The sequence below is a fragment of the Apodemus sylvaticus genome, chromosome 16, assembly GCF_947179515.1.
Source record: "Apodemus sylvaticus chromosome 16, mApoSyl1.1, whole genome shotgun sequence".
Lineage (NCBI taxonomy): Eukaryota > Metazoa > Chordata > Mammalia > Rodentia > Muridae > Apodemus > Apodemus sylvaticus.
Genome location: NC_067487.1, coordinates 68,711,751 through 68,738,920, shown reverse-complemented (window position 1 = coordinate 68,738,920; position 27,170 = coordinate 68,711,751). Strand labels below are relative to the sequence as shown.

The window sequence follows — 27,170 nt, the reverse complement described above, 5'->3', positions numbered from 1 at the left end:
TGTGTGTGTGTGTGTGTGTGTGTGTGTGTGTGTGTGATGCTGGGGACTGATGCCAGGACCTTTCACATGCTATGGTAGTTGGAATGAGAAATAACCCCCACAGGCATAGTATTTGAATACTTTCGTCCTAGTTGGTGGTGCTGTTTGCTGGGTGATTGGATCCTTGCTGGTGGAAGTCTGTCACCTCAGGGAGCTTTGACGTTAGTAGCTCGCTGTGTCTACCTCATGTTTGCCACTGAAGATGTGAGCACTCAGCTTCCTGCTCAGACTGCCTGCTACCATGCCTCTGCGCCACCACCTTAGACTTTTACCCCCTTTGGAATGTAAGCCAAAATAAATTCTCCTCAAGCAGCCTTGGCTCATGGTGCTTTGTCACAGCAACAGGCACGGCCGACACACATTAGAGGAGCGCTCTGTCCTGAGCCTGGCCTGGTAGGCTTTGTTCTTCCTTAGTCAGCCCTTGGGAGGGAAGGGGGAGGGGAAGGGGGAGGGGGGGAGGAGGAGGGGAGGGGGAGGGGAAGGAGAGGAGGGGGAAGGGGGGAAGGGGAGGGGAAGGGGAGGGGGGGAGGGGAGAGGGGGAAGGGGGAAGGGGAGGGGGAAGGGGGGAGGGGGAGGTGGAGGGGAGAGGGGAGGGGGAGGGGAGGGGAAGGGGGGAAGGGGAGGGGGGAGGGGAGGGGAAAGGGAGGAGGGGGAGGGGGAGGGGAGAAAGGGGGAGAGGAGGGGAAAGGGAGGAGGGGAAGGGGGAGGGGAGAAAGGGGGGAGGGGGAGGGGAAAGGGAGGAGGGGAAGGGGAGGGGAGAAAGGGGGAGGGGGAGGGGAGGGAAGGGGGAGGGGGGAGGGGGAGGGGAGGGGAGGGGAGACTAGGGAGGCTTAGACTACAGTAGCAATGAAGCACAGACGTCTCAGGCTCCGAAGATCATGGGGCGAGCTCTCCAGCAAACCTAGGAACACAAACAAAGGCAACGGGAAGGGTCTGGGAAACTGGCCAGCCACCTCTCCACACACAGTGACTGGGCTGTGTGGGAAGTTTTATTGTCTAAGATTCTGAAATAATTTAAACATGTAGTAGAGTCAACCTCACTCTGGGGGTGGGGTGAAGTCCTTAAAAAGTAGGGTTACTTAAGAATGTCTTTCCTAGAATGGAAACTAGGTCTATTTAGTGAAGATTTTCATTTTCCTCTCCAAACTGGCATGGCGTAGCATCAGTGACCCCCGAGAAAGCAAGCGACAGCGGGCTCCTTCCCGCCCTGCGCCATGGCCAGGTTCTATGCTGGCCCCGCAAGCCTGTCTCTGCTCCACGGTGAACTCGCTAAGGAGCCACAGCCTGGTGAACATTTCTCCCCTTTCCTGAGCCCCTCCCCATCACCCTGCTCTGGGCCTTCATTTCTTGTCCCCTGGTTGGCTCCCCTGCTTTCCCAACAGTCCGAATTGACCACACCCTTCTCTGCTTCCAGAAGGGCGGCGACCCCTGAAGAGTGCAGGCACCTCAGCGGCATCTCAAGGGTCCTTCTGGGCTGCCTGGGGCCTTCCCCACAGCCTGGGTGGAGTCTCGACTCGGGGAGGGTCACAGTGGAATGTTTGGAGAGCAAGTGTGTCTGTTCCATCGTCTCTTCCCTGAGACACAGGAAACTGTGGGCTTCTTCCAAAACCAGGTGACAGGTCAAACTGTGGTCCAGGCTGACGGCTAAATGGGTATAAGGAAGAAAGGGGAAGACAGGCGAAGTGGAACAGTGCTGTGGGTGTGGCCACTAGAGCAGGAAACGAACCCGAGTTCCTCTGAGGGCCTGCCTACATCAAACCCCGACACAAGTCCTTCTGGGGCCGGCAGACTGGATCAATCTCATTTTCTACAGGAAGAGATGGGGCCCCGTCTGAATCTTTCTTTTTAACACTTAACTATTCTTGCCTTTGTTCAGGAATGTATGACTCTTATGACTCTCAGGACCTAAGTTCCTCACAGGCAGGCTCACATCAAAAATAATAAGGAGAGGGATACAGCGCCTTTCTATGAATTCACTAGATGCCAACTGCTGGGAGTAAAAACCCCAGAGAGCTAAGATGCCAAGCAAATCAATAAACTGTTCCAAATTACTTTTAATAATTTCCCACTGGAAATTTCAAATCCTAGTGGCTAATGAGTGGTTACACCACTCTCAAATGACAAAAAAAACAATTGTAGATCTGAAAGACTCTGAATTTCAAAACAACCAAGCCTCTTGTCCGTGGCTCCTCTAGAGTGGAAGGGTTTTGTGAGTTGGGAAGCAGAACTCAAAAGCTATGGGACTAGAACACTGACACCCTAGGCATGGGCAGTGTGGGAGAGTCAAGTACTTTGTGTTTGAACTTCTTTCCAAAATTCTTCTGTGCATGTGAACAACTGCATAGAATGCTGTCCCGTAACGCTGTCTTGCCACCCATGGCTTCTTTTTCTACATTAACAAAAGCTGAAAGGGCTGGCTTCTCAGTGTCTGTTAGCAACTTATGCATTTTTGTATATCAAGGTCTGGGAAAATAGTATCAAAGACTTCATGTACCTTACAATACAGTAAAATGGTCCTCTCAGCAGTTCTCTGCCACACACATATCCAGGTATGCATGTTGGCACAGCCATGGGCGTTTTCATGACTTTCCCAAATCACCCTACTGCCCACGCAATACTCTACCATGAGCATCCATCATTCTGACTTCTGTTGGGTGCTCTTGGACTTTGGACAAATGGATCCCCAGAGTGTGCGCTCAGCTGTGCTGTTCCTTCTGCGCTGTGTTTACTATTATCCTGACTGTGATTAAGCGGTTCACACCGCTTTAGGGCTATGTAGTAAGTCCATTATATTTAGCAGTCTCCTTGTTGATGGAAATGTGTTGTTTCTAATTAGGGGCTCTGGATATAACTGCCACCAACATTCTGTCACAAGTCTTTTTCTGTGAACACAGGCACTCCCTTGATTTTACTTATGGATAGAATGGGTGGGTCCTTGGTCAGAGTTATTGTCTTTATTGGATACTGCAGGAGTGCTTCCTTACCCCCTGTACAAACTGCAGTCCTTATAGTAACAGACATTCTTCGCCATCCACACTGACATCTCACTGTGCCTTAAATGGCCTTTCCTGGAGAAGAGGTAACACTGTCAGAACCCTTCCAGAAAAAAACTTGCTTTGGGTGTGTAAGTATTTTATTTTGTAATGTATCTGTTAGTTTTTGTGTCATTTTTAAACTCAGGATTTTGGCTTTTTAACCAGTCGACATAAAACATCAGTCCATTGTCAGATATGCCTCAGTGGTGTCTCTGATTTTATTTTTAAGAACTTATGTTCATGTCATGTGTACGGGTGCTTTGCCTGCATGTGTGCCTGCGCACTACTGAGTGCGGTAGCTGAGGAGGCCAGAAGAGGCCATCGGATCCTGTAGATCTGGGCTTGAGACCCTTGTGAGGCACCGAGTCCTATGGAGAAGCAGCCAGTGCTCTCAATTACTGAGACATCTCAAAGGTGTCTTTAATGAAAAGTTTGTTAAAATCCATTTATGTCTATTTTCTTTTAGAGCGAGTGCTTCCTGGCCTCCTCAGGGGATAGGAAACCTCTGGACTCACTGCCAAATGCCTCCTCAGCTCAGTTTGTATGTTTAGATGAAAGGTGCTCTTCAGTCATGTGTGTGAAGTCATGAGCTCTGTTGTCTCCCCACACAGGTGACCATTCAGAACATACTTTGCAGCAGAATAAATCTCACAATTTCCACGTAAGTTCTTTTGCTTCTTAGAACACCTTCATCTGAGTGGCAGCGACCTGAATGTCACTTAACCATTCCATACTATTGTTTTAAGACTATTAGGCCAGAAAGATGACTCAGCAGTAAGGTTGCCTCTGGCGGCTGACCGCTAGGTTTGATGCGCGTGGCGGAAGGAGAGAAGCCACTCCTCCACACTGTCCTCTGACCTCCACACACTCACCACGGCACACAGACACACAAATGCAGAAACACTTGACTTGGAATGGTCAGATAGAGAGAACTTCACTCTGGACAAATAGACTGCACTTCTAACTTCATCAAAAAGTAGTTCATTTATTAGTTCAAGTCTTTTTACAAAATCAATGTGTGATGATTATAGAGACGTCATAAAAAATTTGCTTTTGGGAAAGGGTATCTCAATATAGCTCAGGGTGTCACAATATAGCCCAGGCTGGCCTTGAATTCTTGATCTTCCTGTTTTAGCCCCAGAAGTCCTGGGGTTGTATAAGCGCGTGCTACCACACCCAGCCTGAACATTTTCACTGTAATTTTAAAACAATTTTATTGTAGTCCTGTACAGACATGCACTGCCATGAGGCATTATAAAGTCAGAGGACTCACACAATAAGCATTTCTGATTAGATAAGTTTAGCTTAAAGCAATAATTACAATTAATACAGCCACTGATTGGGACCAAAGCAGCAAAGAATCATAAAAGCAAAGAGAAAGTGATTTAGAAGATTATATGTGTGTGTATGTGTGTGTGTGTGTGTGTGTACATTCTTAGAGAATGACTCGGATTCCAATGGCTTGTTTAAATTCATGGTTTTGTGGTTCCAAAATATCATAGAAAACTTGGGTTTTATTAAAGTAGTCGCGAATGTAAAGTAAATCTTCAGTGGAATAAATGTCATCTTTTCCAGTCCAAACAGTTAAGCTGTACCTGTATTAAAACAGAAGTGAAGAGGTAAACCAGAGAGCTAAGACATGGATGGAGAATCCCTGCAGCCCACAGCTCGTCTAACCACACTGCCTTGCTCCACCCCTTCAGCGACATCAAAGCGATCAGCAACGAAACAGTTCCCCACTGCTGCCACGTAATTATGTAATTTCTATATTTCAATTACAAGATGTTCGGTGGCTTAGAGACCCACACTGTAGTGCTGGAAATTAATCATGTTTCGTAAAAGAAACTGATGAAAGATTTTGCTGCTGATCAAAGACTCTGTCCCCCAAATAAAATTACAACTATAAACCTGAGTTTGCTCAATAACCTGGTCAGACTGAAATGAAATGCATGATGGGAAGAGACCGTGAAGTAATCAAGTGTCACTGTCATTCCCAACACGCAGTCACTAATGCCAGCCCCACTATGCCTTTGAGGTTTTTCTCATGTAGTGATGGAAGGCCAAGAGATGTCATTAACAAGAGCAAATGGGTTGGTGAGCGGGCTCATACGTTAGAGCCCCACTGCCGAGCCTGCTGACCTGAGCTCAATCCTGGGGACCCACTGGTGGAAGGAGGGAGAACCAGCTCCTGCAAGCTGCCCTCAACCTCTGCATGCACAGTGTGAGGTGCATGCGCCCCTCACCACACATAAAATACAAAAATAAAACGGAAAAAAGGAAGAAGACAATTTTTAAAATAAGAGTATATGTTAAGTTTTACACGCGTGTGAGCGCACGGCGGTCTGGGTATGTTATTTACCTTGTTTCCCTTTGCTGCCTGGAAGAGCGACACTCTCCAGGAGCCACACCCTTACTTCCCCTAGAAACCTGAGGGAATCCAGGGGAGAGCTCTAGGGCATTTCTGCTACCAACGGGTGGGTGAGTGAGGAGCTCACTTTGTTAAGCTCCTGCCCTGAAGGGATTTTAGCAGAAAGAAACACAACAGAGGGAGATACTTCAGACTTAGTTCCCAGAAGTGACCCTTGACATACTGAGAAGAATTTTAAACTATGGCATAGGTCATAGAAAAGAAAAAAGTGAACATTCGCTTTTAACTCTATATATCTTTTCCTCAGAGAGAATCTATTAATTTATCTGGGTTCCATGGTAATGAACCTTATAACAAGACACAGATATGATCATTTAGGTTAAGAAAAGAACTTTCCAGGTCATTTCTACCTCATTAAATAGCTCTCCATTTTATTAAAACTGAAATAGGATAAATAAGATTGTTAGAGGATATCTTAAACTGGATTCATTTAAATCAATTCTCAGGGTATATTTTTAAATTTTTTTATATTGCAAAACAAGTCACAGATGGTATTTAAATCATAAATGTAGATTTTAAACCAATTATTTTAACTTGAATGTCAATGTAACCAAAACAGAAAGCAAGAAACTGGGTGGCCAGCACCATGGGGTACCTGTGTGTCCCTGCTTTGTCACACCTGGTCCTTGGATCCTCTCCTCTCAGCTGTTCTACATGTTTATAACACCACAGAACAGTCCTCAGCCTCATCACAGATCACATGTTCATAAGGAACTACCCACAGAGAAGGCAGAAAACAACAAGTATTTATACACTGAATTTTAGGACTCTCAGCTTCACACAGCAAACATTAAAGGGCATGCAAGGCCGAACAGGTCCTGACCACAACAGTGGGGGACCTCAGTACCCCAGACTTCCTTAGGGGGCGTCCTCCAGACCCTCCCCCAAATATCAAAGAAGTATCAGATCTAACTTGTGCCACAGATCAAGAGAGAGAGAGCTGTAGGATGCCTCACCTAAATGACAGGGAACAAGGACATCTTGGTGGCAGATGATATCTTCCCTAAAACTGATTAAACTATAGGTCACAAAGCCAGCCTTAATGAAACTGAAAAACTTCCTAATAACATCTGATACTGTACTGAACTAGAACTGTAAGTCAGTGGCAAGGGAAACCACACTAAGCAACACTCAGACTGGATGATGCACTTTTGCTGCTTAGCTACTTCTGAGGATCAAATCCATGACTTTTATATCCTAGGCAAGCACTCTACCAACATCCACAGCCCCTAAAACACACTCTGAATGAACAGTGAGACAACGAATAAGGCAGAGAGGGAGTTTTAAAAGCTTCTAGTTGTGAATGAAAACACACCATTCACTAGAACCCTGGATGACAGCTAAGGGAGTTCTGATGGGAAAGCTGCCTCTGAAACACAGGAAATATAGGCAGAGGCAAGGACCTTCTGAAACGAGCTCCAAAGGCACAGGAAACAACTCCAAGAATTGACAACAGAATTACATGCAATTAGAAAGTTCCTGCACAGCACAAGAAATCACCAACAGGATGAACACACAGCCTGCACAAGGGAAGGAAGTCTATACCAGCGGCACTCAGAGCTAACATGCAGAAAACAGAAAGAACTGCAAAAGTTAAACATCCAAGCCCTAAATCTTATAATCAATAATGAGCTAATGAATTGAACAGAAATTTCTCAAAAGGACACAAACAGCCAATAATATTTTTAAAACTCTCCATGTTTTAGTCACCAAAGAAAACAAAAGTTTTGAGATTCTATATTAGCACTAGAAAACAATAAATTCTGGAGAGAATGCAAGAAAAGAAAAATCACTGGTGGAGTCAGACTGCAGGACAGTGAGGACACTGGTGGACGTCAGACTCAGGACAGTCAGGACACTGGTGGATGTCAGACCCAGGACAGTCAGGACACTGGTGGACATCAGACTGAAGTACAGTGAGGAGATTTGTGTAGAGGCTGCTCAAAATACTGCAGGTAAAGCTATCATAAGACACTCCTGAACATACACTCAAAGCATCCCACATCCTATTAAACAGATACTCGCACTTTCATGTGCAAGTCACATGTCACAACTAGTCACAACAATAAAGAATGGAATCATCCCCAAACTTCCATCAACAAATGGCTAAAGAACATATGGTACATATATACAGTGGAATTTTATTTAGCCATAAACAAAAATGATATCACATTTACTGGAAAATATAGCTGAAAATAATTTAAATAAATGATTTAAGTAAATTTTAATAAATTTAGATAAAGTATCTCAAGCTCAGAAAGATAATTTTTTCTGAATTAAAAGATTCCATCCCCAGGACAATCCCTTAAGATCTAGGAAGTACTAAAGGAAGATGACTTAACATTCAGGAAGTAAACAACTCACAAGTCTCAGGAAGTTCCTGAAATTTACCAAACTCAGAAGACCTCCTCCTCCTCATGTAAGCAGTAAGGCCTGCTGAGGAGAGGAGACTTTGATCTGTAAAGTTGTTGGCCAGTTAAATAGATAGTTCTGGAACTCCAATTTCCATAAATCATCACTGTGCTGGGGTAACCTTTTTGTGATGCAGATGCCTCTGAGTCATTCATGCAACTGTAAGTAAACTCTTACCCACAATCTTGCAAATAACCCAAATAAACTCAATGGTTTACACCAAATTGGACTTTGGTGATATCAATACTTTGGTTTGTCATCAATTCCCTATCTGGGATAAGCAGATATTTGTGCATGTCTTCCAGGGATAATGCCATGCAACAGACAAATACCATATATTTTTTCCTGTTTGAGGATCGTAGATTTTAGTATTATATGTGAAGGGAGCAGAGTCAATAAAAGTAAAACGGTGACCTTCAAGGGGAGTAAGAGGTTTAGGAGGAAGGGGGAAGAAGGTAACTGAATACATGTGATATAAAAGCAGAATAAGGGTCACTTGGACCATGCTGGGTCCAATTTCTCTTTGGAAGATCTCAGCTACTGCTACAGTACCATGCTTGCTTGCCTGCTTCCTGTCATGGTGGTCATGGACCTACCCTCTAAAGCTGTAAGCAATCTCCCAATTAAATGCTTTATTTTATAAGTTGCCTTGGTCATGGCATCTCTTCAAGCAACAGAATACTAACTAAGATGGTAAAGGTACATAATGAAATAACACAAAAACCAGTGCATTTCTATGTACCAACAATAAATAAGAAAAAAGAAAATACGAAAACAATTCCAATTCAAGAGCATCACAGAGAATTAAACAGAATTAACACATGGAATGTGATATCTGTAGATTGAAGATAACAAGTATAAATGAACACTGTTTATCCATCCATCCCACTTAAAGCAACCAGTGACGTCCTATCAAAATACCTGCAATAGTTATTGTTCAGTTGCTGCGATACAACACCATGACCAAAAGGGGCGAGCTTGCTTTGGCTTATGGCCCAGAGGGACGAGAGCCCGCCGTGGTGCGGAGGGATGGCAGCAGGTGGCAGGCATGCCAATGGGAGCAGGAAGTTAAGAGCTCACGTTTCAACCACAAGCACAGAACAGAGAGAAGAAATTGAAAGCAGAACAAGGATTTATAATCTCAAAGCCACCCCAAGTGATGAACTTCCTCCAGCAACTCTACCACCTGCACCTCCCCAAACAGCACCACCAACAGGGAGCCAAGTGTTCAAATGCCCCAGACTACGCGGGACATTGCTCATGCAAACCACCTCATTCTATTCCCCGGCCTCCATCGGCTCATGGGCAGGTCATTTAGTCCACCTTCAAAAGTTCCCGTTGTCTTTAACGTTTTTTAACACTATTTAAAAGTCCAAAGTCTCTTCTGAAGCTTGAGACAATCTGTTAACTGTAACCCTCTATTAAAAAAAAAAGTCTCAATATACAACATACAATGGAGCAGTCTGTGCATTACAACTATAAAGAAGAGGAATGGGAGCACGGTGAAGAAATACCAGGCCTAAGTAAACTCAAAGCCTAGCAGGGTCCCAGCAGCAGGTCCGTAGCTCTGTGTCTGACATCTGGGCCTAAAGGGCTTAGATGCCTCTGTCCCTGCAACGTGCACCTATCTTTCAGGCTAGTCCCACTCCCAGTGTGTAGCTCCTCTGGTAGCTGTCTCGGGGGTCTAGCATTGCCAGCAACTCTTAGTTTCTTGCTGCAGATCAGGCCTCACTTCCACAGTTCGAGTCCTCTCTCAGCTTCTTGCCCTCTCTGGGCCTTCAGGCATGGACTCCAACACACGTGCTCCCTGCCCTCAGCAGCAATCTGAAACCTCAGAGGAAGAATCCTCGAGCCCCTCACCGTCTTGCCTCTAAAGCCAGCACCATGGGGATGATTCTGATGAATCTGGCTTTTAGTTTGAGATGGACTCTGGTCCCTTGAATCACACCAGCAGCATCTCTTATATTCAGTTGCTTTCTTTCTAGGAGCAGAAAAGGCCTTAGGCTCTCTTCCATAAATTGGGAGCTTACAGGGTCTTTCCCCGAGGTTTATTCCAGTGCAGAGCAGGACACATCTCCTCAATGGTACCAAATTCCATAACAGCTGCAGTCTGTCTCCTGGGACACACCTGGGCTATAACATTACATTTGCACTCTTGTTCTTCAAACGGTACATTTGTATTTCTTTTTGCCCCACGTGCTCTTTTCACTGTATACTTGCAGAAGTGTTAGCAACAATAACCATACCACAGAATCAACACTATGCAGTCTTGAAATGTCTTCTACTAAAGAAATCCCTCCTTTACTTTTTAATTTAGCTTCAATCAAGTTCTCACAGCAAAGACAGGAAGCAGTGAGAGCCGCTGCTGCCCCTCACAGGGATGGCGTGCAGCCTGGCTGCTGTAAGGCCCTCCCTTCCTCTGAGGTCTCGAGCCAGGCCTTCCTCGCAGTGCACACGGCCTTGGCACAGCTCCGCTCCAGGCTCTACCTGGCTGCTGTCAGCTCTGTTAACTGCACTCAGCCACCTTTCTGTCCAAAGTCCAAAGTCTTCCACATCTCTCAGAAAAAGCACGATCAGGTTCTCAGCAACAGTCCACCCTTAGCACCAACTTATGACTCAGTTACTTTTCTGTTGCCGTCATAAAACACCATGGCCAGAAGCAATCCATGCAAAGTGAGTTTCTGTTGGCTTAGAGTAGAGGAACAATCATCCCTGGTGGCGGAAGGGTAGGCCCGGTGACAGGAACAGGAAGCTGAGAGATCACATCGTTACCATAAGCATGAAACAGAAAACAAGCTGATAGAGCTCTATAACCTCAATGCCCACCTCTGGGGACACACTCGTGCGAGGCTGCACCGACCACACCTCCCCCAAACAATACCACCAACTGCAGACCCAGTGTTCAAGTACCGAGCCTGTGAGGGGCACTTCTCATGCAAACCACTGGAGTACCTATGGTATGTTTATAGAAATAAATCAACCTAAAGTTTATGGGGCACCATAGGAGATTTGAACATCTAAAGACTCTTGAGAAAGAAGAAAAAGATTGGAAGTATCACATTTCTGATTTAAAGTCAAATTACAAAGCCACAGTAATCAAAATGTAGCCACAGGCTAATGGCATAAAAACAGAGCAAGCCACTTAGAAATAGGTCAACAGATTTAGCACCAAATCTTCTTCTAAGAAAGTAGGAATATTGACATTATCTCCTTATATGACAATAAAGGCAGAAAGTATCAATGAAAGTGAGACTGATGAAAGCTATCACTTAGATGGCTAACATTTTTCTTTCACATAATGTTTGAGACTAAAGTTTGGAGAGAGAATCACGGCTGCAGCATAGCTCAAATCAGCAATGCCGGAAGCCCCAGGAGACCCGGATGCAGTTCAAGCACAGGGCGGCGGAGGCAGACAGCGGTCTCCGACATCTATATTAATACAATCCAGAGTGGTATCTTAACAGATGCCCAGCTAACAACCAGCAGTGTAAGCATCCAACAACAAGTGAAAAGGAAGAAAAGGAAGAAAAATAAATCCAACTCAAGATCCTACTTAAAGAAGTATCGTCTAGTCTAGGAACGGGGAGGTAAGGGAGCCCAGCGGGTAACACCGTGTCTGTTTGTTTGAGACAGGGTTTCCCCACGTAGTCCTGGCTGTCTGGCAGTAGGACCTGAGTAGGGGACCAGCACACACACAGAGGAAGGGTGTGACGGGATGAGCACAGCTCTGCAGCCTCAGCACGGGGTGGGGGAGGGGTGGTTAGCAGGCCGGCCACCCCATGCGCCAGATTCAATGAGACCTTGTCTCAGAAAAAAAGGTGGAAAATGCCTGTGGAAGGCACAACATCGCTCTCTGGCCTGTGAATGTGTGTGCATACACACAGGTACACATGTGAAGATGTACATATGCATATACCATACATGCAAACCGGCTAACCAAGAAACTAGAGGGAAAGCTCAGATATGCCAAGGAGCTACAGACTTGCAAGAAACTGAGAGAGTAACAAACTATTTCAGTCAGCTGTAGCTAAATAACTTTAAAAACATTGACAAAATGAACAATTTTCTAAAAAAACAAAAAATAAAATTTATGAAACTTGGCTTCTAAAGCAACATTGAAACAGAAACAATCAATTTCTAAACAGCACATAGAAAGGTTATTCAAGTTCAGCATTCCCCAAAGCCCAGGTTTAGAACATGTGACATGCAGGCCATTTTAACGTTATTTTCAGTATCTCTGAATACATAAGAAAGGGCATTTTATGAAGTGCACAGGATTCTCATATATAAAACTGAGGGAGAAAATCATGCAGGTGAACACAGAATTGGCACTGAGACACACACCACACAGGACTGGTGTGCCGTACCCACATGGGGAAGCGATGGGATGGTAAAACACTGCGGAATAGCACCATACATATTCTATCAGTAAGCACTGAGGGAAACGAGGGTACTTTGTGGGGGGAAGGGGTATCCTGGAAGGAGCTTGCTATACAGACTGGGCTGGCCTCAAACTCATAGTGACCTACCCGCCTCTGCTGGCTGCTAGGATTAAAGTCGTGTGCCACCCCACCCGGCCATGACCGCTTCCGTAGGAACTGAAAGGCACGTGGGGAGACGGAACACCCACTGGAATTCTCATGCTTGTTTAGAATGGCATCTTCGCTGGATTTGAAAAGCGTCCACATTAACAATGCCCATGACCACTAATGATTGGACGCTTTTCTCAAATTCTCCATATGGGTATTGTGTCATCATGGGAGAGACTTTTTCTCCTGGGGTGTCCTGTGCAGTACAGAACACACTCAAGACTTCTGTCACGAGATGCATCCTAGAATCCCTGTTACACACAGAAGGCTGGGGAACCAAGCTGTCCTCAGGCAATATCTGTGTTAGACTTTTGTTATGGCCCTTCCATAAGCTATACACACTTTTCATAAGAGAAAAATCTAGGGCCTGAGACTGTAATTCATTGGAAAAGTGCTTTGCCTGGCATGGATGAAATACCCAGCACCCCCTTCCATATAAACACACACACACACACACACACACACACACGCACACTCGAGCACACACACACACACACATACACACACACACACACACACGCACACTCGAGCACACACACACACACACATACACACACACACACACACACACACACGCACACACACACACATACACACATACATGTTTGGGGTTTTTTTGGTTTTTTGTTTTGGTTCTTTTGGATTTGGTTTTTTCGAGACAGGGTTTCTCTGTGTAGCCCTGGCTGTCCTGGAACTCACTCACCTCATAGGCTAACCTGGACCCCCGAGATCTCTCAGACACTGAGCCACCAACAGGCAGCATATATGAGCTAATCCAAGGCCCCCAACACACATACAGCAGAGGACTGCCTGGTCTGGCCTCAGTGAGAGAAGATGCACTTAACCCTTGAGAGACTTGAGGCCCCAGGGAGTGGGGAGGTCTGGTGGGGTGGTGGTTGGGGAGTAGAAACATCCTCTTGGAGATGGGGGTGGAGGGAGGAGGTATGAGATGTGGAACAGTCAGAGGGCAGACTGGGAGGGGGGTAATGACTAGAGTGTACAAAAAGATTTTAAAAAAATAATAAGATAAAGTAACAATCTTAGGACTGGAGAGATGGCTCAGTGGTTAAGAGCAGTGTTTGCTCTTCCAGAGGATCCAGGTTCAATTCCCAGCACCCAGAAGGCAGCTCACAACTGACTCTAACTGTTCCAATGGATTCAACAGCCTTACACAGACATACATGCAGGCAAAACATCAGTGCACATTAAAAAAAAACTCATTAGCTCAATACATCTCTTTTCTGCTTGTTAGTCTGGTTTAGTTTCAGTTGTTTGCAATGAAAACCCTGACTCATTGTTGTCTGGGACCATCTAATGCCTCTCTTTTGCCATAATGCTACAACTGCTCAAACAACTTGACCTCAATTCCTCTATCAATATTTTATATTTCAGTTTTTTCACACAAGTAAAATCATAGTTGCTACAAAGATTATTGTGAACTTTGTTTTTCACTTAACAGAATTATTTTAGAGATTTGTCCATATTAAAACCCCAAGCCTACAGCATAACCTATAACAAGTATTTAATCTTCCATTATGAGAGTATACCATAATATACTCAGCCAGTTTCCATCTGGCGGAGACGAGGATGCTTTGAAATTTTGCTAGTCTTTCTTTGTGCTTACATGAACTTCTCCTAGGTAGATAAGCCCTCATTGATAAAAATCCATGAACATGCCCACTGTTTCCTTGGGGAAATAAATCAGTTAACATCGATGCTATATGCACAACACAGCCTGCTTCCTCTGCTCTCTCCAGCCTGGTTAACTACTAAGCTGGGCTTTCTCACAGATGGCTGTAAAAAATTATTTTATGTGTTAGAATTCTTTATATCTCTCTGATATGTATCATATTATTTTTACCAGAATTTCTGATTTTTATGTATTCAAATATAGCAAAATTTTCTTTCATAGTTTCTGGGTGTGTCACCTTTAACACCAAGAAAAGACTTCTTTTCTGAAACGACATTAAAAAGCTAGCCTTGTGGCTGGAGAGACAGCTCAGCGGTTAAGAACACTTGCTGCTCTTGCAGAGGACCCAGGGTCAGTTCCCAGCACCCACATGGTGGCTACAATCATCTATAACTCCAGTTTCAGGGAGTCTGACACCCTCTTCTGACCTCTGTGAATAACAGGCATGCATACACTGTACACACAGGTAAAAACACTTATACACATAAAATAAATCTTTTTTAAAAGCCATCCTAGTCTGTTCTTCCTGCGTTAACAATTTACTATCCAAGTGTTTTCAATGGAAATGTATTTGCCAAAAAAAGAATACGAAGAGCTGTAAGCATAGCTTTTTCGAGGTAGTTAACTGCCTCGAACCAGCTATTAAACCTTTGCTTTGACAGCGTGATGCTGGCTCATTCCCCACTCTAAGTTCTGTGACATCTGGGCTGGCCCCAGAAAGTACTACCCAAACTGTTTTAATATTTGCACCTTTAGAGTACACTTCAACATTTAATATATGGTACAGCTAAGTTTAATTTATTTATTTTAAAGTTATTTTTCAAAGATTTATTTTATTTATTGTATGAGTATACCATTGCTTTCTTCAGACACACCAGAAGAGGGCACCAGATCCTAACACAGATGGTTGTGAGCCACCATGTGGTTGCTGGGAATTGAACTCAGGACGTCTGGAAGAATAGTCAGTGCTCTTAACCGCTGAGCCATCTCTCCATCCCTAAGGTTTTATTTTTAAGTATGTACATGTATATATGTCTATGTGTAGGTATGTGCAGATGAGTACATATGCCCTCAGAGGTGTGATCCCCTAGAGCTGAGTCATCTAATATGGGTACTGGGAACTGAACTCAGGTCCTCTGCAAGAGCAGTGAGTGTATGCTCTTAACCACTGGGCCATCTCTCCAGTCCCCAAAATGTTTTTATATTCTTAGTACCTGTGTGTGTGTGTGTGTGTGTGTGTGTGCCATGGCTCATGTATGGAAGTCACAGCACTGTGGGGTCAGTTCTCTCCTTCCATATTTACACGGGTTGCAGAGCATGATAAGGTCAACAGCGTTCATGGCAAACACGTGTACTTGCCAAATTACCTCCCCAACCCCAGTCAATTTCTCGTCGTATATCAAATGATTTACATTTTATGTGAAAAAGATTTCTGTAATGGTAGGGTTCAACGACAAACAACCTTTTGTACTTACAACAGAGAGGTGACAACATTTACTTAGAATTACCACGTGCACAAACTGTGGAGGGCAGGCCATGCTCTTAAGGGCTGCTGGGAAAGGAATCTGTGCTGACCTCATCAGTTTTCATTCCTTCTCTCTTTCACCCACCATTGCTTGACAATTAATATGTCATGGCTCTGTTTCTGTTTTAGACAGAGACTCCTGTAGCCCAGGCTAGACTCCAGTCCCTCTGTAGCTGAGGTCGACCTTGAATTCCTAATCTTTCTGCTTCTGTTCCCGAGGTGCTTGGACTGCAGACATACATACACCAGCACACTCTGAAATTTTCACGTCCTTCTCTCCACACATTACAGTTATCACACATGGTATGGTGATAACTGTCGGGGGTTGGTCTGGTGGCCAAATACTGGCCCCCAAGTCGAGGAGAGCCTGATGTATACCATGATGTTATGTAAACCCTGCACCACACTTTAATTGATTAATAAATGACTAGAGACTGTAGCTGGGCAGTAGGGCGAGAAAGACAGGACTTGAGAATGAGTGAATGGTTTGAGAAAAAGTCAGAGGAGGAGGAGAGGAGATGAAAGGAGGAGGGGATTGCCATGAGAGGAGATACGGCAAGTATCAAGGGACACGTGGCTGGGATGTAAGACAGAATAGCTCACAACCTCCCAATCTGGGCTTACACAGCTTGTAAATGAAATACCAGGATTGTGTGTTTTTATATGGGCTAGCTAGGATAAGTAATTCTTATTACAGATAATTCATACCTGTTTGATCTTGTCAACAGCCAGAGCAACTGAGAACATGACTGCCTCACCAAGGCTGCCCTCACAGGGAACGTGACCGGCTGGGTCAGCTCGCTGCATATGGAGTTCATCTCTTTCACCATCGACCAACTGTAGCCTGAGGGGGCAAGAAAGAAACGTGCATCTGTGTTTGGAATCTTGGGAGTCAATTAACTAAAAAAACCAGATTACCCAGGGAAAGACAACTCTATCAGTAATTTACAGATGAGTTCCTAGTCTACAGAATTTCCATTGAGTTCAGAGTGAATTAAAACATCACAGTACAAGGAAAAAATAATTATATTTATGTATTTAACGGTGCTGGGTGGAGCCCACGGTCTTGGGCATGCTGAGCGAGTAGAACATCATTAAGCTACCTGTGGTGGTTTGCATAGGATTGGCCCCCATAGACTTGTGTTTGGATGCTTGGTCAACAGGAAGTGGCACTATTAGGAGGTGTGGCCTCTGTGGAGTGGGTGTGGCCTTGTTGGAGGAAGTATGTCACTGTGGGAGCGGGCTTCAAGGTCTCATGCTCAAGTAAGGTCTAATGCAGCAGTTTCCTGATGCTGCCTACAGATCAAGATGCAGAACTCAGCTCCTTCTCCAGCACCATGTCTGCCTGTCTGCAATGTTTCCTGCCAATGACACTAATGGACTACACCTCTGAATTATAAACCAGCCCCAACTAAATGCTTTCCTTTATAAGAGTTGCCATGGTCATGGTGTTTCTTCACAGCAATAGAAAGCTCAAGACGCCACTGGACAACAATAAAATGCAGGGACAGAGCTGTGGTCTTCAACCCTCTTACACAGCTTCCTCCTGCCTGAAAAGCTCCTATGTACTTGAGCTAACATAGGAGTTTGCTCTGTACGCCACTGAAGAAACGAGTCCAGAATATTTCACACTTTCGCAAGGATCAACTTGGTATTTGCTCAAAGCAAATTGATTAGAGTTATCACCTTCATTGACTTTCTCAGGATGCCATCCTGTTGTCCAACCCAAGGAAAAGGTCACATCTGGGAAGAAGGATGTCACGGTGTCTAGAAAGGCGTTGGCATCTACTACTTCGCTGCTCCCGTTGGGCCCAGGAAGAATATCAGCATTGATCCACACCGGCCGCTGAAGGTGCTGCTTCACGCTGTCCAGGAACAGCATGGACGCTCTGACGGCTGCCAGACTGAAAAAGAGTGTGGCCGGTGAGGCTTCCCACACTGAGGGCTTCCTGTTCTCAAAGGCAAATAAAAGAACTCATATGGGACTAGAGGGGAAGACTAACATGCACCCTGCCTCAAAGTATTTATACTTCATTTTCATGAAAGGAACTTATAGATTTTACAGGGATATGAATAATGCCAGTCCCTACGGACCAAACAGGGGCTACAGATCTCCCCATTTGGGTCACTAAGTGTGAAGTGATGTAAGAGAAGATACAAATGTCCGCTTGGCAGCCACGTTCAGGAAGTAGCAGCTGCAAGTGGGCATGTTCTGAGAATGGCTCCTGCTACGCCAGCCTTTGATGAGATTGACTCCACACTCACAATCCTGCAGGAGAAAAAGTCTCTTTTCCTTCATGCATGATTTGGTGAATTTGGAGACATAAATACATTTCTTAAAATGACTAGAAAGCCTAAAACCACATCTCCTTGGGGCTGGAGAGACAGCTCAGTGGTTAAGAGCACTAGCTGCTCTTCCAGAGGAACTACGCTCAGTTCCAGCACCCACAGGGCAACTCACAGGGTCTGTAATTCCAGTCCCAGGGCGTCTGATACCCCCAAAAGACATTCTTGCAGGTAAAATGGCAATGTACATAAAATTAACAATATACTTAAAAAATATATTTCCTAAAGCCAACACAAACTCGGCTTCTTTCTGTATTGTGAACACTTCTGTGGAACGAGAAGATATTTAGCTCCACTTGAAAAGTGGGTTGTCTTCTCTCCCTACAACTCTTACAACCACAGAACTCAAAACAGAAAAGGCCTTTGCTGCTGTTTTTGTCTGTTGGTTTTTGACAGGGTCTCACTATGTACCTCTGGCTGGCCTGAAACTTGCTATGTAGTCCAGGCTAGCCCCAAATTCAGAAGTCATCCTGCTTCTGCCTGTCTTAAGTCTTGGGATTAAAGGAATGTGTCAGAATGCCCAGCTTACAAAACAGTAAGCTTAGCATATCATTTTTACTTTGTGTGTGTATGTGTGTGTGCATGTGTGTGTCTTACTGTTCTCAAATATAAGCATGCACACACACACACACACACACACACACACACACACACACACTCAAACTTAACTGGAGAACCTCATTGCTTCGATCTCTCAGATGAATGCTCCTGACCCTTTACAAAGGTTCGCCCAGGCAAACAGCTCCTGTGTGACTGTGAGAGGGGCTGAGAGCCCTGGGGATGAGAGAGACATCAGCTCTTCCTAAGGACAGACATGTTCATCTGTGCTGCCCTCAGACCCTCCTACTTTAAGAGAGACAGTTTATTAACTGTGTGCTGAAGCCAGGGCATGTGCACAGCCCTTGGCCTCCAGTCTCTTTACCTTGCATACTTCCCCTGTTCTGTCCCTGAAATGGATGTCCTGGATTTTAGTGGATTAACAAGTAAGTCTCAGGCAGGACTTTGAATTTAGATGTTTTTATTTCTCTGTAATGCCTTCCGACTTCTACTACACTGATGCCTGTTAAAAACCTCAATTCTAAAACCCACGGGGAACCACAAAAGACCCTAAATCAGTAGAACATCCGAGGAAAATAGAGCAAAGCACTCAGGAGGCAGAGGCAGGTAGATCTCTGAAGGTCAGGCCAGCCTAGTCTATGAAGTGACTTCTAGGACATCCAGGTGTACATGGAGAAGCTCTGTCTTGAAAAACAAAAATAAAAACAAAAACAAAAACAAAGAGAAAGTTAGTTGCACCACAATACCTAACTTCAAAGCATACATCAGAGAGAGGTAGCACACGCCTGTAATCCCAACTCTAGGGGGACTGTGGGGCTGGGGCACTATGATGAGTTCAAGATCTTGACTCAAAAAACAAAACTACACAAACAAATGGACAGCAACAACAACAACAAAATACTTCAAAGCTGTAGTAAATACAACAGCATCAAGCTTACAGCCAGACTCTGAGCTGCTGGAGAGACTCAGCCTGCGGCACTGCTGTGGAGACTGCAGAGAGGCTGCAAGACCTAGATGACGAACAGGCCTGTGAGGGCTCCTGGCACTTCTGTGGCCCTTCCTGGTCAGTGCTTGTGAGCAGATTCATCTCAGAGCACTGTCCAGACAGCATCCACCCTCTCCAGCAAGCTAGACTGAAACCCTGAGCCAAGGTTTGACAGACACTTTGTCAAAAAAGTTTGGTCACAGCAATGCAGAGGTGGACTATTACAGAACTAGTAAACTAATGTACAAACTACTTACCTGATCCTGTACTCTTAGGAATTTCCTTTAAAATTATAAGTAACTTAAAATTGTATTTGAAGGGAAAATCATCTTTGCTAAAACCTCAGAGTCAGCTAAAACTCTAGCTAAAATTTAAACATCACTACATATTACAAAATAATAATGGTAATGTCATATAATAATCATGTATTGACATTTGTATACTATGTGAAACAACTTAGAAGCACAATACAAGATCTACTACTATATTTGACTGAAATACCATCCTGCTCCACTCACAGAGGTAGTACAGTGATGCTTGAGAACTCAGGCTGGCTAGATGGCTCACCCGGCGAAGGGGCCTGATGCTAAGTCTGATGAGCTGAATGGATTTCCAGGGTCCACATAGTGGAGGGAGAAAGCTGACTCCAAGTTGTCCTCTGACCTCCACAGGCCTTCTGTAGTATCGTCACGCACGTGTGCATACACACACACACACACAATACACATACACACACACTTAAAAAATGAACGTGTACTCTCAGTCTAAGAATGTAGCTCAGTGACAGAGCACTTACTCAGCACGTACAAGGTCCTGTGTTTGGGGGCTGGAGAGATGGCTCAGCAGTTAAGAGCACTGACTGCTCTTCCAGAGGTCCTGAGTTCAATTCCCAGCAACCACATGGTGCTCACAACCATCTGTAATGGGGATCCGATACCCTCTTCTGGTGTGTCTGAAAACAGCAACAGTGTACTCATACACATAAAATAAATAAATCTTTTAAGAAAGGGGGGGGGAGCTTCCTTTGTTCCAAACATTGCAGAGAGAAAAAAGGGGGAGGGTGAGCTCTCCACGCCCAGCCTGGTGGGCAGTTTTCCATCCCCACCCATCTGACCACCAGCAGGCTGTGCATCCCCTCAGCCTCCATGTCTTCATATGGTGGTGTGAACAGTGACGGCCTGCCTCTTGGGGTTTGTATGGGGATCATATGTAAGGCGCATATAAAGCTTTTGGAATTGTAACTAGCACATGTCCTCCACCCCTCTGCAGAACAGCACACTGTCTTAACGCCTGCCCTCTTCTCGCCTCTGAGGATACCCTGTGTATGTATATGCATCCATGCATACATGCTCACACATACACACACATACATACACACTTAATTAAAGATAAAATAAAGCTTATGAAATAAATTCTTTAGTGGCCTGGCTCTTCCGTGGGTCACTAAAATAGCCTGAATCATGAAATGAGCAGCTAGAACTTGCAAATGCATAGGCTAATCTGCGAGGAGTAAAAGGTGGCATCACAAACCACAGCAAACACTGAAAACACTATACATGTGGAAGGGGGGGGTTCCAAAAGTTGAAAATGCCAAGTGCTACAGATTAGTATTTCCTGGACAGAGAAGGCTGCCCTGGCCCTGAGTCCTGGGATCTGCAGACGGCACAGCTGTGCTCTTCAGGTGACGCCCTTAGCTACTCTGGGACTAAGACTGTTAATAAAACAGAAGAACCACTCATTGTAAAAGTTTCTTCCAACTGTTATCTTGGAGGCTTCCTGCTGAATAAGCTCACTCTTCCTGAATTCTGGCTGGTGAACTGTTCTGGCTCAAACTCCTGTCCGCGCAGACTGCTTCTCACTGGCTTCTTTTACCTTCTAACTGAATTGCTTTGCTTCGCCTCATACTAACTTTGGCAATATAGTCTGATCTTCTGGCATGTTGTGTCTTCACCTGTGTATAGCCTGTTCTCTCCTCAACCTGTCTCTGTACAACTGTTGCAGTAAAACTGCCCCCTCCTTTTCTTCTCTGTGCAGCTCTCTGTTAACTAGTCTGTTTTCTCTCTGTTCTCCTGAGAGTTGGGTATAACCTATTCTGTCAAATCTTTCTCTGATTTGTCACTTTGTCTGTCTCTCAATTAGATGTCAGTTTCAAATATGGGTGCTTCCTTCTACAAAGAACTTTCACTGTTTGGTCTTAAAGGTGTATACTAAGGGCATGCCTTATTCCAGCCAGAGGGATTAAAGCTGTGTGCTAGAGAAGTGTCTCTATTTCAGCCAGAGAAGCCACATTGCTGGATTAAAATCCTTCTAGAATTCACCACCCACAAAACTCTCTGGTCCCCAGATGATTCTGTAACTCAGACCTTGTCAGGCCAGACTCCCACACACCCAGGTCTACCATGCATCAAGGCCAAGTGAGGAAGGTGGCCGGGCATCCATCCACCCACGAATGGTTAGGGTGGTCTCAATAGTGCTGCAAGCTTTTCAAGTCCTGCTCACCAAAGGGTTCTATTTGTGTGCCACGTGGGTACAGCTATGTGCAGAGGCTGGCAGAGGGTGTTGGGTCCCCTGGAGCTGGTTATAGACTGCTTTCAACTACCTGACATGGGTGCTGGGAGCCAACTGGGGTCCGCTGATAACTGCCGAGCTTCCTCCAGCCCCGATATGACTTCACACTGAGGTATGATTCAGAGATGGGGCGAACTGGCCACCAAATCTAGGTGTGAATGGCCGTGGGCACTAGAGCTTGAGGTGATCCATTCTGCATCCCATCAAGTCCAGACATTATAGCTTCTTCATGGCCAAATGCCATAAAAGGCACAAGCGCTGTGGCAGACATTGGAGGGAATGAGTATCAATCATTACTGCTCACATGGTCAGTTCCTGCAACATAGTGTTCCGAAGGATGCTTTGATTACCGATGACTTTCAGACAAGCCTCTTTACTAATATAAAACATAATGAAATTGAATTCGCAGGTGCTGGCTCTGTAAGTCCTCTCCTTTCAGAGCACTGGTGGAGAAGGGCACTTTCGGTTTGCCTTTCTGTGGTACAATAGTTATATGTGGAACTCCTTTATAAAAGCTGGCTTTAGTCTTAAAGGTCATCAAGGAGCAATCTTAGCCATTAGTGGGTTGTTTTGTCTATTCCAGAAACACATAAAGGTCTAAAATTTTATTTCAGGTTGGTATAAGAATAGGTAGTTGTGGTTGTTTAAATAGATATGTTCGCTCCCTACAGACTCATGTGTGTGAATGCGGGCCCATGGGGAATGAGTGGCACCATTAGGAGGTGTGGCTTTGTTGGAGTGGGTGTGGCCTTGTTGGAGGAAGCGTGTCACAGGAGGGATGGGCTTTGAGATCTCTTGTGCTCAAGCTATGCTCAGTGTGGCAGTCTCCTGAGGTTGCCTGTGGATCAAGATGTAGAACTCTCAGCTCCTTCTCCAGCACGGTGCCTGCCTGCACTCTGCTGTGCTTCCTGCCATGATGGTAATGGACTAAACCTCTGAAACTGTAAGCCAGCCCCAGTTAAATGTTTTCCTTTATAAGAGCTGATGTGAGCCCGGCAGTGGTGGTGAATGCCTTTAATCCCAGCACTCGGGAGGCAGAGGCCAGCCTGGTCTACAGAGTGAGTTCCAGCTCTCTCATTGCTCTTGCCTCTTGGCACTCTCTCCTCTCTGCCCCTCTTGGGCTCTCCTCCCCTTCCACGCCCTCCACATAGTCATGGCCGGCCTCCACTTCTCTACTCTCTCTCTCTCTACCTTTCTCTGCCTCCACTACCCCATTAATTCCCATCCTCTCTCTGCCCTGAATAAACTAACTCTATTCTAAACCAAAAAAAAAAAAAAAAAAAAAAAAAAGAGTGAGTTCCAGGACAGCCAGGGCTATACAGAGAAACCCTGTCTTGAAAAACCACCACCAACAACAATAACAAAAAAAAAAAAAACAAAAAAAACAAAACAAAACAAAAAAGACCTGATGTGGTCACACTGGCTCTTCATAACAATAAAACCCTAAGACAGTAGTCACAGACAGATGCATGTTTTAATGCTCTCCCAGAATGTGAATTCTGTAGCAATACAAAACACGTTTGTAAAAGTACCTCTTGAAATCCAACTTGATGCCCTTGTTGCTCTTTATGACTTCAGCCAGCCACTCCTGCAGAGTGTTATCACTGCTTGTCTCAGGAGGATGGGCCATGATTGGCTGGCCATGCTCTGATCCGTCACTAGGAAGAAGGACATCAGCCTCTATCATGTGGGCAGCACCTGCCCAAGTAAGAAAGCTTACGTTATTGCAAACAAGGACAGAGCTATAGGAGAACCCCCCAGTGCCCATGTGAGGGAGGGAAACACAGGGCAACGGCAGGATGCCAGGCTGTACAAGGCCTGCATGTCACCCTTACATCCCACGGCTCCTCAGCCATTATCCTGCCTACAAACCTGTTCCAGCATCTAGCAAAGGGAGCACAGAAAGGGAAGGGAAGTCTATTCAGTATCTGTTGGTAACAAAAATTGTATATTTGAGCAGAGAGTGTCCCTTAAAGGTGCTACTTGCCTAGTAGTATGGGCAAGGCTCTGGTTCTACCTCTAGCACCGCAGACACACTCTCTCTCTTTCTCTCTCTCTCTCACACACACATACACACACATACATACACTGTGCACACAGACACACAGAGAATCACAAACACATGCATGTATTATCTTCTTGATATTCAAATTAGATTCATGAACATTCACTGTTCATGTCTGAAATGCTACATAAAAATTAATGTCTTTGATTTAAAGCTTGGCTACGTTTTAAAAGTGATTTGTTTTGAGGGACAGGCTACCATCATGTGGTCCAGGCTGGCCTCTAACTTGCAGCTGTGCTGCTCCAGCCTCCCAAGTGCTGGGACTGCAAGTGTGCACCTCCCTCAGCTCTGGATGTGTGTGACCAGGAGAGAAGCAGAAACAGACATCTGGCAGTAGCTATTGTCCTAGAAATACAGCATCAACACTGGGACCTAGGGAAGCTCTGAAAAGGTACAGAAGGAACTTTTCATGGAAGTAGACAAAGCAGCATGGAAATTATCTGTAACTTGAAAACTGACACTTGTCTTAATTTTTATATTTATTTAGTTATTATATTTATACATTTATATATTTATAAATGTTATTTGTATTATATAAAATATAAATATTTATATTTATTTATACAATTATATACATCTGTACACACACACATACATATATATCTGTGTGCATGCATGTGAATGTCACGATGGCAGAAGACCATGTGCAAGAATTGTTTTTTTCCTTCTTCCATGAGGATCTGGGCATGACACTTAGGTTCTCAGGCTTGGTAGCCTATGTACGCCCTGAGCAATGCTGGTGGCCTCATCTGTGACACTCTAGCAACACTTTCACTTGTAGTAATGGTAGAAGATCAAGAGAACACCAAATGCACGTGTGGAGTGGACATAGGTGGTTTCTAGGGGATGCTCAGTGTCGATTGTGATAGGATTGTGTGAGGAAAGGTAAACAATTAACTATTGGGATTTTTAGTAGCATACTAGGGAAATATTTCCAATTTAGACCCCCAAACCTCCCTAGAGACCTCACCTTCCACAAAATTCCATTGGTAATTTTATTTCAATCTGAGTTTAGAGAAGACAAACTTTCAAATCAAAGCACAATAAAATATAATTTCGGTGTCACAGGGCAGTTGCAAGACTCTTTATGAACCTGCAAGGTATGGCTGCTCCCACATAACTACGTGAAGACAATTTGGAACACTAAGAGTGTATGTCCACAGTAACCAAGTCTATAGACCAACTAGCCCAGAGTGGGGACTACTACAAGGCAATCTGGTTTCTGGCTTTTGGCTAAAGGAGTAGTTTATAATTTGGTAGGTGATAAACCCATACACAAGGCTAGAGTGGCTCAGTGGTTACCAGCCCTGCTTGGTAGCCACTGGCTGGAGAGGTAGCTCGGAGGTTACCGGTGCTGTCTGGTAGCCACTGGCTGGCTAATCCTGCAGAGAATCTGGATTCAGTTCCCAGAACCCATATGGCGGTTCACAACTTCCTGTAGCTCCCATTACAGGAGATCCAATGCCCTTTTCTGGCCTCTGCAGACAACATGCAAGCACATTGTGGAAATACATACATGTAGAAAGCAGACAAAACACAAGAAACAGAAAATTATTAAATAAATCTTAAAAAATAAAGCATCTATCTATATATAGATATAGAAATATAGATATAGACATCTATCTATATAGATATAGATAGATATAGATAGATATAAATATAGATATATAGATATAGATATATAGATATAGATACAGATACAGATACAGATACAGATACAGATACAGATACAGATATAGATATCTTACAGTGTTCTGCCTGCATGTATGCCTGCATGCCAGAAGGCAGCTCCAGATCTCATTATAGATGGTTGTAAGCCACCATGCTGGAAACTGAGCTCAGGACCTCTGGAAGAGCAGCCAGTTCTCTTAAGCCCTCTCTCCAGCCAAAGTCCACATGTTTACAGGAAATCAAATATGTACTTGGATCAAAATGAACAGAGAAAGAGCTGGAGAGATGGCTCACTAGTTAAGTGCACTGACTGCTCTTCCAGAGGTCCTGAGTGCAATTCCCAGCAACCATAGTGGCTCACAACCATCAGTAATGGGATCTGATGTCCTCTTCTGGTATATCTGAAGACAGTGACAGTATACTCACATTCAGTAAAAAACAAAAACAAACAAAAACCAGACAGTTCAAAATAGATATCAAAACAAAAGAAAGTTGTGGATTCCCAAATTTCCCAATCTGATAGTGATCTGAGAAGGACAGTCAGCTGTGGATGTGGACACATCACCAGAGGCTCAAGGGTATTTATCTTTTAAAAAACGATTACATATCTTATTTTTAATGATACATATCTCATTTTAATGCATGTTTATGGGGTCACATGTATTGCAAAGTACATTGTGCAGGGCAGAGAGCCCTGTGTGGGAGCTGCTCTCTCCTTCCCCCACCATGTGTGTCCCTAGGACCTCACTTATGTAGTCAGACTTGGTGGCAGTCGCCTATATCCTTAGCGCCATTTTGACAGCCCATAAAGGGCATTTAACCTTTTAAGAAACAAATCTAAATCACAATGACATGTACCAATTTGCATACACTGGGTGCTGGTGGAAGACAGAAAGAAAACCTCGCTATCAGTTGTAATACACAGGAGTACAATAGCTTTGCATAGTTATTCCTTTGCTTGCCTTGGGAGAGAGCCTAACCCTCAAGCCCTGCATATGAATGCTGATGTGCAAAGTGCTGGAGGCTGGCGGCTGGGTCAGTGTGGGGAGGCGGCTTTTCTGGAGAGCTGTAGTCTGCACATCAGCATTCACACGCAGGGTGTTAGGGGTACGCTTTTAGCTCCCTTATATGGCAAGCAAAGGAATGAGAGCCTGTGCCAGGTTCCAGCCTGCGCAAAGCACCCCACAGTGACACTGCCCACCCCACTCCCAATTCTTGCAAAGAGGACTTCCCCACCCCCAATTTCAATAAATGCTCTC

The 27,170-nt window shown here is 44.6% G+C and overlaps 1 protein-coding gene across 1 annotated transcript in view; it reads right to left on the bottom strand.

Annotated features, from left to right (window-relative positions):
• Window positions 1-4,039: 4,039 nt before the first annotated feature.
• Fam151b (family with sequence similarity 151 member B) overlaps window positions 4,040-27,170 on the bottom strand; it is a 29,452-nt gene continuing 6,321 nt past the window's right edge. The window contains exons 3-6 of the mRNA XM_052159412.1: window positions 23,708-23,873; window positions 17,405-17,622; window positions 16,427-16,562; window positions 4,040-4,669 (exon numbers count right to left, since the gene is read on the bottom strand). Of these exons, the coding sequence (XP_052015372.1) occupies window positions 4,510-4,669; window positions 16,427-16,562; window positions 17,405-17,622; window positions 23,708-23,873 (680 nt within the window). The 3' untranslated portion in view covers window positions 4,040-4,509. The remainder of the gene's footprint in view (window positions 4,670-16,426; window positions 16,563-17,404; window positions 17,623-23,707; window positions 23,874-27,170) is intronic.